Consider the following 19,866-nt stretch of genomic DNA (forward strand, 5'->3'; position numbering starts at 1 on the left):
TATTACCATATTGTTTCTATCTTACAGCTTAACTTCAAGGTCACGTTGGTGATTCCGTACTGGCTGCCTGTTGTAGATTTGGTTTCTACATGGTTCTGGATGCTCTGTTTCTGTTCGGGATTGCAAGAAAGAGGAAGTGATCTAATGGTTACCACCTATTATGCCAAGGACTGGATGCTGATTGGCTGTTCCCGTTACTAGGAAGATTGATCTCTGTTTTATATATGTGTATGTATGTATGCATATATGTGTGTGTGTGTGTGTGTATATATAATATATATAGATAGATATGTTGTTTGATGATTTTTTTTAATGTTATATTTGTTTTCTGCTGAGGGAAATAAAAAAAAAAAAAAAAGAGTGCTGCATAATACTCGCCTCCGTGTCATTAGTAAAATCTGGTATTTATAGTTCTAAAGGTGTGTTATTACTTTTCCCTGTAACATTTTATTCCAGTAGACTTCTATAAATACATCAAATATAACTTGGTTCTGTGTAGTAGAAGTGCATTAATATGTGCTGCTACATTGTGGTAGAACAAAGTTTTTCTGGTGGTTTGTTTTGTTTTGGGGTTTTTTCAATATATTTTTAATTTAAGAGCATGTTATAATTGGAAATTCTATGTTTTCTTTAAAGTCGCCCAAAGTACAAAGTTTGCTCTTAAACTTCCCATGTTCCTTACTACCAGTCCATGAACAGGTAGAAATGTTCAATTTTTAACAAAGCTTTTTCAACAGCAACATAGTAACATTTAACATTTTTCCTCTCCTAAGCCACTCTATGGATTACTTCAAGCAAAACTCCAGCTTATTACTCATGCCTACTTTGAAGAAAAGGATTTTTCCCAAATATCTATTCTTAAGGTATGAAACATAACCTCATCTTTGGTAGCCTTGTGCATCTTAAATTAGTGTTGTATGATTTGATTGAACATTTTAAAGGATCACTATAGTGTCAGGAAAACAAACTCGTTTTCTTGACACTATAGCATCCTAAGGACCTCAACCTCAGGGTCCCCCTCCCTTAGCGCTGAAGGGGTTAAAACCTCCCTCGACGCTGGTGACCTCTCCTACCCCCGCCGACGTCAGCTCCCGAGTGGAGCGGAATGCACGGCAAGAGCTGCGCGCGCATTCAAACAGTCCATAGGAAAGCATTTCTCAATGCTTTCCTATGGACGTTCTGCACGCTGGATGCAAATTTCGCATCCAGCTTTGCAGAAGCACCTCTAGCGGCTGTCGGGAAGTCAGCCACTAGAGGTTGGATTAACCCTGCAATGTAAACATGTTTACATCTGAATGGTTAAAACCTGGGGGACCTAGCACCCAGACCACTTTATTGAGCTGAAGTGGTCTGGGTGACTATAGTGTCCCTTTAACCCCTTAAGGACACATGACATGTGTGACATGTCATAATATACCTTTTTATTCCAGAAGTTTGGTCCTTAAGGGTTAAACTCCATCCTTCATCTGAAAAATATACAGTATGTAGGAAAATGTATAAGCACACCAGTATCTACAAATATAAAAAGCTAAACATAGTTAAGACTCAAATTAAATGGAAATGGGTTTATATTGCACTCAAAAACGGAATATCAATAGAAGACCTTAAAAAAATCAATGAATATATTTTTCTTGATTCTCAGTTTATACCAAATCATATAGGGAAAATAGGAAACCACAGACACATAGAGTACATCTTTAATAATACAAGTACTCCATACTTTATTACACTTACAAGATTCAAATGTATACAAGCATATCACTAACTCCACTGGTTCCTCATACAGTCTGGATTCCAAGTGGGAAAAAGGTCAAACAGCCATTTGAACACAATATATAAAATCAATAAAAAAAAAATAGCACTACGCATTTCCTCCATGTGCATGAACTTCTTAAAGTATTTTTACCCCCTTATTCCTATATTTTCATTATTTTACTGGTGTTTCTATTTGTTGGGTATAATAGTGTATGTTTTCCTGGAAAATACATAAGTAACAATATTCCTTATACTGTACCTACGATGACAGGGATTACTATTGGGTGTAAATCACTTGACCAAGAGTGTACACCTCATAGTGAAGGTATGAGAGACTGTATCCCTAAATTGAGTTTTAAAGTTATAGTCCTTAATAAAACTCTCTTTTGATACATTCATTTAAAGGAAGAATTTTAATCATTCATAGTTTTTGAACAGTACTTCTAAAGCATGGAACATTAATGGTCATTAAAATCTGGTTTAAGTTAAGAAGCGTTTGATTAACCTATTGATGACAGCTGAATGTTTATTTAAAGCGGCACTGTCATGCCGAACTTACCTTTCCTCAATCTCTTCCTCTTCTCCCCCTCTCTCGGGATCTGTTATTCTTTTCTTCCATTCTTCTTTAGTTTTCTTTAAAATCATAAGACAAAGTAGGGACTCTGTCTTATGGAGGATTCCTCCGCTTGACCAGCTCTGAACAGCGGAGGAGCAAAGTGTGCTTCATTTCCGCTGGTCAGAGCAATTTTCCCATGATCCCTAGCTTTCCTCCCTGTTCCCACAATGCTTCCTGTCAGTATTGCCGAAAGTCCTGTCACTTAGACAGAACGCCGGCAAAACTGCCGAATTGCATCCTAACAGAATGAGCACTGTTTCTCCATTGGTGTTAGGATGCAATTCGGTACTTTGTTCGGATCGGAATTTCATTCAAATGAATGAAACTCCGATCCTATTCATTGCTGTGGCTGCATCTTGCAGCCGCTTAGTAGATAACTCCCCAATTCCCACGGTATCAGGGAGCTATCTACTAAAAGGCTGAAAGACCTAAATTGGTCTTTCAGCCAAATTTACTAACACCAAGTAAAAATGACTTGGTATTAGTAAATAATATGCCCCTACTCGCTATAACGCGAGTAGGGGCATGTCTAGTAAGCAGTGAGCACTGGGCGGCGGGTGGGGGCCATAATAGTAATAAGGGGGGGGGGACCTACTGTCCCCCCCCCCGGCCCCCACCCCTGGGCGGCGGGTGGGGGCCATAATAGTAATAAGGGGGGGGGGGGGACCTACTGTCCTCCACCCCCCCGCCCCCACCCCTGGGCGGCGGGTGGGGGCCATAATAGTAATAGGGGGGAACCTACTGTCCCCCCCCCCCCGGCCCCCACCCCTGGGCGGCGGGTGGGGGCCATAATAGTAATAAGGGGGGGGGGACCTACTGTCCTCCAGCCCCCGGCCCCCACCCCTGGGCGGCGGGTGGGGGCCCTAATGGAAAAAAAGGGGGGGGGGGACCTACTGTCCTCCCCCCCGGCCCCCACCCCTGGGCGGCGGGTGGGGGCCATAATAGTAATAAGGGGGGGGGGATCTACTGTCCTCCCCCCCCCCTGGCCCCCACCCCTGGGCGGCGGGTGGGGGCCATAAAAGTAATAAGGGGGGGGACCTACTGTCCTCCCCCCGCCCCCACCCCTGGGCGGTGGGTGGGGGCACTAAGTAAATTCCCCCCCCCCCATCAAGGTGACTAGGGGTGCCCAAGCCCCTAGTCACCCACCCCCCACCCAAATAAAAAATGCCCCTACCTACCCCCCTCACCCTAAAAAATAGTGAGGGGGGAATAAAATTGCTAACCTGTAAAGTAAAATTAAACTTACCATTCGACGTCTTCTTTTTTCTAAAATCTTCATTTTTCAGCCCCAAAAAAGGCCAAATAAAAAACCATCATAGCCGTCGAACTAAAAATAAAATAAAAAACCCGAGCGCAAAAAAAAAAAACCCGACGAAAAAGAAAAAACCCGAGCGCACAAAAAAATAATCCATCTTCACCCATGGAGGGCTCCGCGCAGACTGGGCTCCGCAGGGCGGGGCAAGGCTTATAAAGCCTTGCCCCGCCCTGCAATTAGCCTAAGAACACTCTGATTGGTGGGTTTAAGCCAATCAGAGTGCTCTTTGTCATTTTACAAGCGTGGGAAAGTTCTTTGGAATTTTCCCACGCTTGTAAAATGACACAGAGCACTGTGATTGGATGGCTTGAAATCCATCCAATCACAGTGCTCTGTGTCATTTTACAAGCGTGGGAAAGTTCCAAAGAACTTTCCCACGCTTGTAAAATGACACAGAGCACTGTGATTGGATGGCTTGAAATCCATCCAATCACAGTGCTCTGTGTCATTTTACAAGCGTGGGAAAGTTCCAAAGAACTTTCCCACGCTTGTAAAATGACACAGAGCACTGTGATTGGATGGATTTCAAGCCATCCAATCACAGTGCTCTGTGTCATTTTACAAGCGTGGGAAAATTCCAAAGAACTTTCCCACGCTTGTAAAATGACAAAGAGCACTCTGATTGGCTTAAACCCACCAATCAGAGTGTTCTTAGGCTAATTGCAGGGCGGGGCAAGGCTTTATAAGCCTTGCCCCGCCCTGCGGAGCCCAGTCTGCGCGGAGCCCTCCATGGGTGAAGATGGATTATTTTTTTGTGCGCTCGGGTTTTTTCTTTTTCGTCGGGTTTTTTTTTTTTGCGCTCGGGTTTTTTATTTTATTTTTAGTTCGACGGCTATGATGGTTTTTTATTTGGCCTTTTTTGGGGCTGAAAAATGAAGATTTTAGAAAAAAGAAGACGTCGAATGGTAAGTTTAATTTTACTTTACAGGTTAGCAATTTTATTCCCCCCTCACTATTTTTTAGGGTGAGGGGGGTAGGTAGGGGCATTTTTTATTTGGGTGGGGGGTGGGTGACTAGGGGCTTGGGCACCCCTAGTCACCTTGATGGGGGGGGGGGAATTTACTTAGTGCCCCCACCCACCGCCCAGGGGTGGGGGCGGGGGGAGGACAGTAGGTCCCCCCCCTTATTACTTTTATGGCCCCCACCCGCCGCCCAGGGGTGGGGGCCAGGGGGGGGGGAGGACAGTAGATCCCCCCCCCCTTATTACTATTATGGCCCCCACCCGCCGCCCAGGGGTGGGGGCCGGGGGGGAGGACAGTAGGTCCCCCCCCCCCTTTTTTTCCATTAGGGCCCCCACCCGCCGCCCAGGGGTGGGGGCCGGGGGCTGGAGGACAGTAGGTCCCCCCCCCCCTTATTACTATTATGGCCCCCACCCGCCGCCCAGGGGTGGGGGCCGGGGGGGGGGGGACAGTAGGTTCCCCCCTATTACTATTATGGCCCCCACCCGCCGCCCAGGGGTGGGGGCGGGGGGGTGGAGGACAGTAGGTCCCCCCCCCCCCCTTATTACTATTATGGCCCCCACCCGCCGCCCAGGGGTGGGGGCCGGGGGGGGGGACAGTAGGTCCCCCCCCCTTATTACTATTATGGCCCCCACCCGCCGCCCAGGGGTGGGGGCCTGAGGGGAGGACAGTAGGTCCCCCCTCATTCCCATTATGGCCCCCACCCGCCGTCCAGGGGTGGGGGCCGGCGGGGGAGGACAGTAGGCCCCCCGTCCCCCCCTTATTACCCTTTTTTTTTTTTTTACAGTGAGCAGCCACAGGCTGCTCACTGTTTAGTGGACATGCCCCTACTCGCGATATAGCGAGTAGGGGCATTGGGGAGATTTTAATCTCCCTTGTGCTATTATGGGGGTCATATTGACCCCCATAGAGTGAGGAGGGGACCTGGGGGGCTTATGAAGTGGAGGGGAGCACTGCTCCCTGCCGCTTCTGTCTTTACATATTGCAAGGAGGGAGCTGCACGCCGGTAGCTCCCTCCTTGTAATAAACCGAACAAACAAACGAACACTGATACTCAGTGTTAGTTTGTTCGTCTGATTTTTTCTATTCATTCATTCGTCTGTCTGATGAATGAATGAATAGGTGAAATTCCCGTTCGCATGTCCAGATGTTTCACTGGGCATGTGCGGGAATCTCAGGGCTATCTAGTGTGGGTAGATGACGTGTCCCACAGGGACTTCACCTACCCACACAAAGATGGCGGCGCCCTGAATATAGATCGGGGCAGAAAATAAAGAATAAAAAATAGGTAATGTGGGGGCATAGGGGCATTTGGGGGTGACTAGGGGGTCGATTGGATGTAGTTGAGGCGGGAGGGGGGTTAAAAAAAAAACGGAATTCGGCATGACAGTGCCGCTTTAAACAAGAAATATAATCGTATCCACACACCAGTAACCTACTACTTTTTTTTTTTTTCTGAAGGAACTCTATGAACATATGAATGGCTCATTAGGCGGAAGTGCACTGGAAGGATCACAACTATATCTTGGTAAATAATGTTTTGTTGATCCTGCAAACAGAACTGTCACTTCCTATTTCATCTTTCATTTTAATTGTCTGTCATGCAAGCCTTGCTGTTAAAGGATTTTTTTAGAACATGTGGCCACATATAGTATTTTATGATGAGTCATTGTGAAGATTTAAAACATCACCTGCAGCTGAACCTTTCACAGACAACTCTCATTTGCAGCATTTGTATAATTTTTCTTATGAATTTATTATATTTTTGAATATGGTTTTTCTATAATCCATAGTGATTATTTTTTATTTTATTTTTTACTTGTTCGATATTTAAGTCCTTGTTTTCTTCCAGGTCTAAGTTAATATTATAATTTTAAAGATGGATTATCATAACATTTGAAAATTATATTTTCAGCACATTTTGCATCTTTATCGTAGGTTCTGTATATAAGATTTTAATCAAAGGCTTATTGTCTTCGTAGCTAACGAAAATGGTGTGTCCTGTTGAAGAAATGGAAAAACACTGACATTTCTTTAGTTTTTTTTAAAATAGGAACATTATAAGGATTAATTTGTAATGTGATTATTGTTGGGAAATCAAAGCAAACTGAAATGAATTTCAAGCTTAAGGCTAAAATAGCCAAAGTGGAAAAAGACCCAAATGCCATTACATAGCCTCCCATACCATTATTATTATTAACATTTGCCAACAGATACACTGGTTCAAGGTGACTGTTTCTAAAATTAAAACTATAACCAGTTGAAGAAAAAATGGCAAACAACAACTAATTTTATTTTATAAACTAGGTCACAATGTTCAATTTTGAGGCTGTACCTTAAAGGACCACTCTAGGCACCCAGACCACTTCAGCTTAATGAAGTGGTCTGGGTGCCAGGTCCAGCTAGGGTTAACTAATTGTTTTATAAACATAGCAGTTTCAGAGAAACTGCTATGTTTATCAATTAGTTAAGCCTTCCCCCTAATCCTCTAGTGGCTGTCTCACTGACAGCCGCTAGAGGCGCTTGCGTGATTCTCACTGTGAAAATCACAGTGAGAGCACGCAAGCGTCCATAGGAAAGCATTATGAATGCTTTCCTATGTGACCGGCTGAATGCGCGCGCAGCTCTTGCCGCGCGTGCGCATTCAGCCGACGGGGAGGATCGGAGGCGGAGAGGAGGAGGAGAGCTCTCCGCCCAGCGCTGGAAAAAGGTAAGTTTAACCCCTTTTCCCCTTTCCAGAGCCGGGCGGGAGGGGGTCCCTGAGGGTGGGGGCACCCTCAGGGCACTCTAGTGCCAGGAAAACGAGTATGCTTTCCTGGCACTAGAGTGGTCCTTTAATGGTATTCAGCAACTCTAATTTAAAGTGTCTGTTCTGTTTTGACTTTTGTGCAATTGGCCCTCTTTGCAATTTATTATGTTTGGCATATCAAGTCAATACAGATGAGAGTTGTTTCCTTTTATACATAATCATTTTGTTGATTTTAGTTTTTATTTTATTTTTTTGTTTTTTTTTTCTCATGACTAATGTTTCTGTTCTTGGTTCTTAGACTGCTTTGGCCTTGATAGAACCAATGCCATTGTTTGCCTAATGTTGTAAACCTTTATAAAATGAATACACTGTGTTCATTTTCAGACATATGTATAAAGGCCACTAATGTATAAAAGGTGGAGTAACTGTTTTGTACATAAGGATCACTGCAAACATGTGCACACTATTTATACGCAAAATCCTATGTTTCTGTCACTTTTACCTAAAATATATTTCATGTAACTTTTTTTTTCACACAGGTCTGTCACCTCGGGACCTCGTCTTACAGTTTAGGCATAAGGTATTGCACTTTGTATATTTATTTGGCCACTACTGAACCAATATTTTGTTCTATGTGCTTTTTTGATTTAGAGGGATACTCTTGTCACCATATACACATTAGCTAATTGAAGTGATTATGGTGTCAGAGTGCAGTATTATATTTGCACAAAATGGAGTTTCCATAAAAGAGCCTGCAATTACACATTCTTTATACGAACTCATACCAGTCTGTTGGTATGTCAGTACGGATGTAAGGGGACTTTCAAATGCCTCTTTCCTAAAGGGAGCATATTTACAATGCTATGTGTTCTGAGAGTCTGAAATTGTAATTGCTGGCTTTAATTCAGAGCTAAGAGCTTTCCTTTTAAGCCCTATTTGGCCTAACATAAGACTTCACGAATGGTACTCTGGCACTGTAACATTTTCAGTAATCTGAAGTGATCATGGTTTCTAGAGTGTATAATTTAAAAATTATATTACAGTTATAAATGCAGAGATGAAAACTGGAATAAAATAAATGAAGTCGGGGCAATACAAGCACTGCCGTACTTATCTGCGCAACAAAAATAAAGAATCATAAAAAAATATATAGCGCAAGATCTGCTATTTAGAGATACTTTTATGCAGTTCAAGTAGGCACCAATGTAGAAAATTAATACAATAATATGTGGTGCTAAAACTACCACACGCCTTTGCTGTGGTAAGTAAGCCGAAAACTAAAATAAAACATTAGAGCAGCCATTTTTCTTTAGCTCTTGGTACTTTCTCACAGGAGCTATATTGTACACTGGTTCTTTGGGATCGCGTTGGACTGCTGGATTTTCCATAGATAGTCTAGCACTTGCGGAATAAAGTGCCTTAGGCATATATTGCGCAATCCTTGAGATTATGCCTGTTCCTATTGGTCATTGCGACTGGCAGTTGGGGTGACTCCTTTTGCCGGAGAGTGTCAATTACATGAGACAAAGAAGTGCCTAAAAATAAATGCATACATAACTAGCAGCTCACATTCTGCAATGCTTACACGTGTCAGGCTGCTGTTATGGCATCTGTGCACCTAGAACACTACATTAAACTATGCTGATTTTGTAGCTTAGAGTGTCCATTTAATGTTTGTTAAACATGTATACCTTTTTTGTGTGCAGGTCTTAATCTTGTTTAAACTGATTCTTCTTGAGAAAAAGGTAAGTTAAAGTCAAAATGTTCTGATTTTCATTTTATTAAAGTGTGCATGATATGTGATAATTACATAGTGGCACATGCATTGTAATAGGCCTTTATGTATGTATAGAATGGATAATGCATGATAAACTATTTGCTAAACAATACATTTCAAAAGATAGGCTGAAAAATAAGCATTTCATCTGTTTCTGATTTGGAGCAGTTTGGAATTTTACCAGGATATGGAGAAACAATATTTCTTGGTATTCATATTATTCATCAACACACTATTATACCACATAACTGTAGTAGCCTTGAATATTCAGTTTTTTTCAAAAAAGCATCTAGATTTTATTAAGGAACACTTTAAGCACCATAACCACTACAGCCTGCAGTAATGATTTATGGTGCCAGTACATTTGTGCCCTCTCACATTAAGTAACCAAATTATTTAAGAATGACAACTTATCTGAGTTCCATCTCCTCCTTTGCTGCTCAAAGTTCCTGCAAGGAGGTTTTGTTGGCTCCACTGAGTTAAGACTTGCAGTTCAGAGCTGTTAATAGGCTGGTTAATAGGTGCTGCTCTCTACTTCCTCACAGCCAGAAGAAAAGCCAGTGACTCCTAAGCAGGAGTTTCTGTTAGATCTCATGAACTAAACCCTACAATGCAGGCTAGTGTGTTGTCTGACAGTGTCAACTGATTGCTCTCATCCATTGAACTATGCCCTGAACTGTTAAGCTTAGCTGAATGAAGTGAGCTTCCTGATAAGTGGAGGTGTGGAGCAGTGCCCAGTTGACCACATGTAAGAAGTAAACTGTAAACCTTGTGGCTTGACTCCTTATATTGTGGGGGGCAGGAGGGGAGGGGTCACCAGGGCACTCCCAGTACCATAACCACTAGATTGGAATGTTTCTTTAACCCCTTCCTGACCGCGGATGTATCTGGTACGTCCGACAAAAAACAGTCCTTAAGGACCCTGGCCATACCTGATATGTCCGCGGCTAATTAGAGCGCTGGAAGCGATCATGATCGCTTACTGCAGCTCTGATGGTATTGCAGCGATACCTCGATGTCGAAGCATCGTATAACACCTCTCCTTACGGCCGGGCACCGGGTGATCGCTCCCCCCGGAGCGATCACTTCTGGGTTGCTCCACGTGGAGCCTGGCAGTGAGACAGAGCATCGGAAACCATCGGGCAGGCTTCCGATGCTCTGCCTGTGTGCGGAGTGCATCTACCCCTCGAAGAAAGAAGAAGATAATTAAAAAAAATACAATTAAATAAATTATTTAAACCTATTAACCCTCCCGCCCCCCTGCCATGTGGCTCCCAAGACAGTGCATCATGGGGCTTCTGGGGGCTGCCTCATCATAGAGTCAGGCTAGGGACATCCAATCAGAGCTTGCCCCTATAACATTGTTTATTCTGACTATAATCCCCATTTGTCTGATCAGGTCAATATTGACTCTGTTCAGTGTGGATCTCCCTCTCTTCACTTGTGTTTTAGTGACAGAGGGAGAGAGATCTGTGTTTTAGGTAGAGAGATTTAGGTAGGGATTTGTAAAATTGTGAGCTCTTTTCACAGCCATTATCTCCTATCTTGCCAGTGATCACTATAATCACTGGCTCTTGCACAGCAGCACTTATTTTGCTGTCTGTGCATTTTTTTTTAGGGGTTACATTTCTTATTTTATTTTTGGTGACAGATCATGAAGTAAAGTGATTGTGATCATGTCACAGAGGTCGTATAACGCTGAGGAGGCGTATGCCATCCTTGCGTTAGTCTGACGCGTCTATGTCTGACTCTGACCCTGATTTTGACCCTGCCAGGTGCTCCGATACATCACTAGATACAGTGTCTGCTGCTAGTGATGTATCTAGTTATGATGTATCTAGTTATGATGTATCTGTGGCTGCTAGTCCCTCTGCCAGAAGGAGACGTGCTTCTCTAGCTGGTAGTACTGCTGAGGAGTGTTTAGTGCCTCATCACCAGAGGCCAGATATCCCACCCTTCACTGCAAATCCTGGCATCAATTTGGATGTCGCAGGATTTAGCCCTCAGCAGTTTATGGAGGTGTTTCTGGGTGATGATGTATTGTGGAACATTGTCGCCCAAACTAATTTATATGTCGATCAGTTCCGTGCTGCAAAGCCTGACTCTTTTTTGGCAAAGCAGCAATGGGCCCCCAGCGATGTGCCAGAATGTAAAAAAATTCTGGGCTTTGACTATGCTGATGGGAATCATAAAGAAGCCCTCCATCCGCTCCTATTGGAGCAGTAGCCCCATCTGCTCTACCTCCAGTGTTTGTCGAGGAAGAGGTATGAAATGATTCTACCTTTTTAATGCACTTCAGCGACAACAGCCTGTGCCCCCCAAGGGAGCATCCCCAGTTTGACAGGCTGTATAAAATCCACCGTCTGATGACCCACTTCGCTGCCAGGTTTGCAGAGGCTTATACACCTCGAAGGAATATATGTGTGGATGAATCCCTGATGAAGTATAAGGGAAGGCTGGGATTCAAGCAGTATATTCCTTCCAAGCGCTCAAGGTATGGTGTAAAGGTGTATGTATAAGCTCTGTGATAGCGAGACTGGGTATACTCAGGCCTTCTGTGTGTACAAGGGAAAAGATAGCCACTTGTCCTTCCAGGTTGCCCAGAACATATGGCAACCAGTGGCAAGATTGTCTGGGACATGATATTCTCCCTGATGAACAAAGGGTACCACTTGTATACTGACAATTTTTATACAAGTGTCCCTTTGTTCAAGCTACTGTATTGTTTTGATACAGTAGCTTGTGGTACAATAAAAAAAGAATCGCGTAGGTTTCCCAGGACAACTTGCACGCCCACGGCTATGAATTGGGGAGCTGTTGGCAGTTAAGTACAGAGACAAGAAAGATGTGTACCTTCTTACCACCATCCAAACTGAGAAGACTGTGGAGGTCTCTGTTCGTGGCAGAGCTGAGAGCCCAAGGAAGCCATTGTGTATCAAGGCCTATAACCGGCATATGGGTGGGGTAGATCTGGCAGATCAGCTGCTGCAGCCCTACCTAATTATACGCAAGACCAGGGCCTGGTACAAAAAGGTTGCAATCTACTGATTGCAATCTCAATGCTTTTTTCTTGTTCAAAAAAGCAAACCCCGGAATGCAACTGAGTTTTTTTTACAGTTTCCGCTCCAGATCATTTCAGGAATTTTGTACCGTGATACACCTGCTCCCCGGGTGGTGATGGGAGAGAGCAGAGTTGGGGCTACACGTTTTATTTTTACGATAAACACAGACGGGTCCATTTTTAATTTTTTTTTACTGCTTGCCGCTCAGTTTTTTTTTGTTATGTTTAGCCTATGTATGGGGGGCATGGGTGTACCCAGGAGGCCTTGCAGAAAACAACCTGGAATGTTTTCTTGCAATAACCAACAGCAGGCTCTCCCAAATCACAGTCAAAAAGCAATGTGTGTGTAAAAACGAAAACTGAAAAATTACCGCCACACACTTTCTACAATTTATTGGGCTAGAACAGTTGCATCAAAGCACTCCATATACAATACCTTGTGGTGTCTACGTTTCAAATATATACACTTTCATGGCAATAAATAAAACTGGGGTACGTGATAAGCCCCAAACTGAAGATAAGCCTATCAGAAGAAATACTGTAAATTTCAACTCCAATTACAATTACAAGTCGTACAATTGTAACCGTGGTTTTATCAGAGTCCATACAGGTATTCAAACAGCATACTTGCAAAAACAATATTCAAGGATATAATCTTTCAATGTAGGGTAATAACTGCTTGATCCAAGGATAAATCTGACTGCCATCTGGGGTCAAGAAGGATTTTGTGTTCCTAGCTTGTTGCAAAATTGTGCTTCAAACTGGGTTTTTTTGCCTCTTTTTTTGGACCAACAGCAAAAAACAAATGTGAGGAAGGCTGAACTTGATGGACGCAAGTCTCTTTAACTATGTAACCGAACATAGAAACATAGAAACATAGAATGTGACGGCAGATAAGAACCATTCGGCCCATCTAGTCTGCCCAGTTTTCTAAATACTTTCATTAGTCCCTGGCCTTATCTTATAGTTAGGATAGCCTTATGCCTATCCCACGCATGCTTAAACTCCTTTACTGTGTTAACCTCTACCACTTCAGCTGGAAGGCTATTCCATGCATCCACTACCCTCTCAGTAAAGTAATACTTCCTGATATTATTTTTAAACCTTTGTCCCTCTAATTTAAGACTATGTCCTCTTGTTGTGGTAGTTTTTCTTCTTTTAAATATAGTCTCCTCCTTTACTGTGTTGATTCCCTTTATGTATTTAAATGTTTCTATCATATCCCCCCTGTCTCGTCTTTCCTCCATGCTATACATGTTAAGATCCTTTAACCTTTCCTGGTAAGTTTTATCCTGCAATCCATGAACCAGTTTAGTAGCCCTTCTTTGAACTCTCTCTAAGGTATCAATATCCTTCTGAAGATATGGTCTCCAGTACTGTGTACAGTACTCCAAGTGAGGTCTCACCAGTGTTCTGTACAATGGCATGAGCACTTCCCTCTTTCTACTGCTAATACCTCTCCCTATACAACCAAGCATTCTGCTAGCATTTCCTGCTGCTCTATTACATTGTCTGCCTACCTTTAAGTCATCAGAAACAATCACCCCTAAATCCCTTTCCTCAGATGTTGAGGTTAGGACTCTATCAAATATTCTGTACTCTGCCCTTGGGTTTTTACGTCCAAGATGCATTATCTTGCACTTATCCACATTAAATGTCAGTTGCCACAACTCTGACCATTTTTCTAGTTTACCTAAATCATTTTCCATTTGGCTTATCCCTCCTGGAACATCAACCCTGTTACATATCTTAGTATCATCCGCAAAAAGACACCTTACCATCAAGACCTTCTGCAATATCACTAATAAAAATATTAAAGAGAATGGGTCCAAGTACAGATCCCTGAGGTACCCCACTGGTGACAAGCCCAAGCTTCGAATATACTCCATTGACTACAACCCTCTGTTGCCTGTCACTCAGCCACTGCCTTACCCATTCAACAATATTGGAATCCAAACTCAAAGATTGTAGTTTGTTGATAAGCCTTCTATGTGCAACAGTGTCAAAAGCCTTACTGAAATCGAGGTAAGCAATGTCTACTGCACCACCCTGATCTATAATTTTAGTTACCCAATCAAAAAAATCAATAAGATTAGTTTGGCATGATCTCCCTGAAGTAAACCCATGTTGTCTCTGATCTTGAAATCCATGTGTTTTTAGATGTTCAACAATCCTATCCTTTAACATGGTTTCCATCACTTTCCCCACTACTGAAGTTAGGCTTACTGGCCTATAGTTGCCCGACTCCTCCCTATTACCTTTCTTGTGAATGGGCACAACATTCGCTAACTTCCAATCTTCTGGGACTACTCCTGTTATCAATGATTGGTTAAATAAATCTGTTAATGGTTTTGCTAGTACACCACTAAGCTCTTTTAATAGCTTTGGGTGTATTCCATCAGGTCCCATTGACTTATTTGTCTTTACTTTTGACAGTTGAAATAGAACCTCTTCCTCTGTAAACTCACGTGTAATAAATGACTCATTTATCCTTTTTCTTAACTGAGGTCCCTTTCCTTCATTTTCATCTGTAAATACCGAACAAAAATATTCATTGAGGCAGTCAGCTAGACCTTTATCCTCATCTACATACCTTCCTTCTTTTGTTTTTAATCTAACTAATCCTTGTTTTACTTTTCTTTTCTCATTTATGTATCTAAAAAAGGTTTTGTCCCCCTTTTTTACTGACTGTGCTATTTTCTCTTCTGTGTGTGATTTGGAAGCTCTTATAACTTGCTTAGCCTCTTTCTGCCTAATCTTATAGGTCATTCTGTCTTCCTCACTCTGGGTTTTTTTATAATTACTAAATGCTAACTTTTTGTTTTTTACTATTTTGGCTACATCTGTGGAGTACCACAGTGGTTTCTTGAATTTTTTGCTTTTACTGACAAGCCTAATGCTATTTTCTGTTGCCTTCAGTAGTGCAACTTTTAAATAATCCCATTTCTTTTGGACTCCATTTAAATTGCTCCAGTCTGATAATGACTCCTTTACACATATTCTAATTTTGGAAAAGTCTGTTTTTCTAAAGTCTAAAACTTTTGTTTTTGTGTGGTGTGACTCAGTCACTGTTCTTATATTAAACCACACTGACTGATGATCACTGGATCCTAAACTTTCACCTACAGTAATATCGGATACCAAATCTCCATTTGTTAACAGTAAATCTAGTATGGCCTCTTTACGAGTTGGCTCCTCAACGACTTGTTTTAGAGACAATCCCAGTAGGGAGTTTAGAATATGTGTGCTCCTGGCACAAGTAGCTATTTTTGTTTTCCAATTTATATCAGGAAGATTAAAGTCGCCCATGATGATAACTTCCCCCTTCATTGTCATTTTAGCTATTTCTTCAACTAGTAGATTATCTAACTCTTCAATTTGTCCTGGGGGCCTATAAATCACACCTACACGAGTTACTGTGTGATTACCAAATTCTAACGTAACCCAAACTGACTCTATGTTCGCCTCACTAACCTTTATTAGGCTAGATTTTATGTTATTCTTTACATACAGGGCCACCCCTCCCCCTTTCTTGCCTTCCCTGTCTTTTCTATATAAAGAGAACCTTCCCCAAATCCTGGCAAACCTATGCATTGGGGGCATGACTGTACTGCTGGAGTGTTTTCTTGCAATAACCAACTGTCCCCTAAGTCACACTAATGTGTGTGTAAAAATGAAAATTGAAAAATTACCACCACACATTTTCTCCAATTTTTTGATTAAAACGATTGCATCAAAGGCATCAAAACACTCCATATACAATATCTTGGGGTGTCAACTTTTCAAATATATGCACGCTCATGGCAAGAAAATAAATTGGGATCTCTAAAAAGGCCCCCAAAAAGAATATAGGCAAAGAAGATATGTCAAATTTGAAAAACCCATGTCAGAAGTTTGGCATTGCACACCCCCCTCTCCCGCCCCCCAAACAACCCAACAAACCTATGCATAGGTGGTATTGTGGTACTCAGGAGATGTTGCTGAACATGGGTGCATGATCAGCTGTGAAAATTCCAAGTTGGAAAACTGGAAGGCGCATCTTTAAAAACAGGTATTTCAGCCCCCCAGAGAACCCGACACACCTGTACATGGGTGGTATCACTGTACTCAGGAGATGTTGCTGAACACATATTTTGGTGATATTTGGCAGTAATCCTTAAAGTTCTCAGTACATGTATTCTTAAATTGCTATGTGTGTCAAAAAAAATCACCAATTTAATTTTTTTTACAATTGGTATAGATTGGTGGTAAAATGGTAGCATAAAAAGAGCACGAAAAGAGTCACTATATAAGTTTAATACCTTAGGTTGTTTTTTAAAACAAAATATATACATTTGAAGGGTTATTCAGGGATTCCGGACAGATACCAGTGTTACAATGTAATTTGTATTAATTTTGAAAATAAAAAAATGGTTTGGAAAAGCAAAGTGCTACTTCTGCTTATTGCCCTATAACTTGCAAAAAAAAAAGCTAAGAACATGTTAACATTGGGTATTTCTAAAATCAGGACAAAATTTAGAAACTATGTAGCATGGGTGGTTGTAGATGCACAGCAGATTTGGGGGGGTGAAAGTCTGAAAAGGTGTGTTTTTGTTTTTAATTTTTTAAACCTATTTTATATATATAAAAAAAAAAATTATAGTAATTCATATGATATGATGAAAATAATGGTATCTTTAGAAAGACTATTTAATGGTAAGAAACACTGTATATAATACGTGTGGGTACAGTAAATGAGTAAAGGGAAAATTACACCTAAACACAAACACCGCAGAAATGTGAAAAGAGCCCTGGTCCTTAATGGTAAGAAAATTTAAAAACGGTCTGGTCATTAAGGGGTTAAGAATGACAACTTACCTGGCTCCCATCATTTTCTGCCCTGCTGCCAGAAGCTTCTAAAGGAGTTTCCTTTAGCTCCACTGAGCTAAGTCCTGCCTCATTTGCTGATTGCTCTCAGCCAATGAGCAGGGCCCTGCACTGAGTAAGAGCTTGCGTAGAGGCAGTTGCCAGCACTTGGCAGACCTGTTCTTAAACAGTTTGACTTCTTGTTCTGGGAAAGTGCCACTACAAAACTTAACAAATGCAAAAGCATTTTTTTAAAGCAGAAATGTCATAAACAATAAGTGAGAATTATACAGAATATTATGTTACAAAGATTTCTAAAAGTCTACACCTGCCTTTTAAAATGGTGTTTACCAGAGAGACATAAAACAGAACTGCTAAAATCTGATGCATAAGTTAATGTTTAATTATGTTTTTATTATGACAATATAGCCTATTGTAATTGGTGCAATGGAAAAAAAATACTTTAAGAGTAAGATATGCATTATTTTAACTGACAGTTGGTAACATTTTAACATTAATCAATGCTTATCTTCTGTAGGTTCTGTTTTTTGTTTCTCCTGTTAACAGACTGGTTGGTGCATTGATGACTGTCTTGTCTCTCTTTCCAGGTAAGATCATTTTACAGTAAAACAAAGCAATAACCATTGATATAGATATGTATTTATGTAACCTCAAATGCAGGTAAGCTGACAATCAGATTTTACCTGCAAATTTTAAGGCAGGGGTGTCCAAAAGGTAGATCCCCAGATGTTGTAGAACTACAACTCCCATAATGCTTTGCATACCTTTAGAATGACAAAGCATCATGAAAGCTGTGGTTTTAAAACATCTGGTGATCTACGTACTGGGCACCCCTGCTTTAACCTCTTAAGGACCAAACTTCTGGAAGAAAAGGGAATCATGACATATCACACATGTCATGTGTCCTTAAAGGATTAAGACAATCTAAGTGTGCTGGGTGGGGTAGAATAACATGGCTTAAATTGCACAGTTTACCATGTAGTAAATAAGGATTTTTTTGAGTACTTCCTGCAAAGCAAAAGAATGTTAGATTTGATCAATTTTGTGATGTTCAAGGATTAGTTTGCCCTTGTGCATGTGGACATAGTAACAATACTAGATCATTCTGAACATTATTGGGGGTTGTAGTAGTTATTTCTTGTGTGTGAAAGTTTACACCTTTCTAAAGAAAAGTCATGCAGGGTTCACTGTATCAAAACCTGTGGTTCCATTTCAGCATATTTTAATGAAAGTTTTGATCGTCCCATAAATAGGTATGATTGAACATGGGTTAACAGACAGTTCACAGTACAGACCACGGAAGAGCATGTCGGAAGATGTGGAATTACCTGCTGTTGTGCCTACAGAGGATTATTTCTCTCCCGTTACTACCCAGGCATCAACTGCAAAAGAAGTAGAGCAGTTTCACAACATCCCAGCTGAAGTGCCTCTTTTTAAATCAGAGATGGACATTAATGGTAGTGTTGAACAAATACGGCCTCCTTCCCACACATCTCCAGAATCTATAGAGAGTGATTGGGAGACTCTAGATCCAAGTATACTTGAGGAATGTATCACAAAGGATGAAGAGGAAGTAGGAAGGCCAGAACAGACTGATAATTTTAACAAGGACCTGGTTTCTTCAGGGAGCATTCCCATTACAGTTCAACCTCAATCTGCCACAGGACAGACCATATTCGTTCCAGGACTTATATCTGGGCTAGAAGAAGACCAATATGGAATGCCTCTGGCCATCTTTACAAAGGTCAGTTGCATGAAACCTTTGCAAAATACAGGTTTTGGCTACTTATCTTGAGACCATAAAAGAATTAACTCTTTTCCGAACACTAGACAAAGTTGGTTTGTTAAAGACCAATGCAAAGAATAATTAAAATGTAACCATTTCTCCTAATAAAGTTATCACATTTTATCTAGGGCTTGAAATTTCAAGTCCTTCACCAGGAGTTACTCACCTCTGCAAGCCCGAAGGGTCCATGGCACACTAAGCAGAGGTGAATTTCTATTTGCCAGGTCTAGATTTTATCTCACCAATGTCAATCCAATACAGTTTAGAAGATGGCACACTCTTCAACTTATCAACCATTGTGTCTGCAGACCTGGGTAGGCAAAGCACATGAAATCAGTAGCGACAAAAAAATAATAATAGACTGGGCACCTGAAGCTGGTTTCTGGCAGGTTTATAGGAAAACAACCATACAACTTTTCACCTCCAAAAGCTCGAAAAACTCTCCTTTTTGGAGACGAAACGTTGCTTTGTTCTTTTTCAATAAATCAGTCTCATGTGCCCCGTCTGTTTTCTTTTTAAGTTTATAAAAACTTACAGAAATATAGTATCAAATGAGTTGCAAAAAGAATGGGCAGTAAAATTTAGGAATCATCAAGACTAGCTTTGGCTGCTTGTTTTTTTTGTTTTTGTTTTTTCTTAAAAACTAGAAGGACTTGGACTTCTTGCACTACATTCACTAAGCTGTATTGGTTATGTTCCTCAGAGTGTCCATTTCAGGTTGCCTGTAATCCTGTTTAGGCAATTAGTATTTGAGTTTAAATACCCATCCACTAATTATCTCTTAATTGTCCATTTTTTTCCAGGGCTATTTGTGTTTACCATACATGGCACTGCAGCAGCATCATCTACTCTCTGATGTTAGTATTCGTGGATTCGTAGCTGGGGCAACAAACATTCTATTTCGCCAACAAAAGCACCTGAGTGATGCCATTGTCGAGGTGGGTAATTCCCAAGAACACAAAGGCTATAAGTAGGGTGTGCT

At 41.4% G+C, this 19,866-nt stretch overlaps 1 protein-coding gene across 1 annotated transcript in view; it reads left to right on the top strand.

The window, feature by feature from the left end:
- AVL9 (AVL9 cell migration associated) overlaps nucleotides 1–19,866 on the top strand; it is a 91,223-nt gene that overhangs the window by 53,872 nt on the left and 17,485 nt on the right. The window contains exons 5-11 of the mRNA XM_063450634.1: nucleotides 774–863; nucleotides 6,107–6,173; nucleotides 7,934–7,974; nucleotides 9,101–9,139; nucleotides 17,616–17,685; nucleotides 18,352–18,842; nucleotides 19,688–19,822. Of these exons, the coding sequence (XP_063306704.1) occupies nucleotides 774–863; nucleotides 6,107–6,173; nucleotides 7,934–7,974; nucleotides 9,101–9,139; nucleotides 17,616–17,685; nucleotides 18,352–18,842; nucleotides 19,688–19,822 (933 nt within the window). The remainder of the gene's footprint in view (nucleotides 1–773; nucleotides 864–6,106; nucleotides 6,174–7,933; nucleotides 7,975–9,100; nucleotides 9,140–17,615; nucleotides 17,686–18,351; nucleotides 18,843–19,687; nucleotides 19,823–19,866) is intronic.

This window comes from Pelobates fuscus, chromosome 4, assembly GCF_036172605.1.
Source record: "Pelobates fuscus isolate aPelFus1 chromosome 4, aPelFus1.pri, whole genome shotgun sequence".
NCBI lineage: Eukaryota > Metazoa > Chordata > Amphibia > Anura > Pelobatidae > Pelobates > Pelobates fuscus.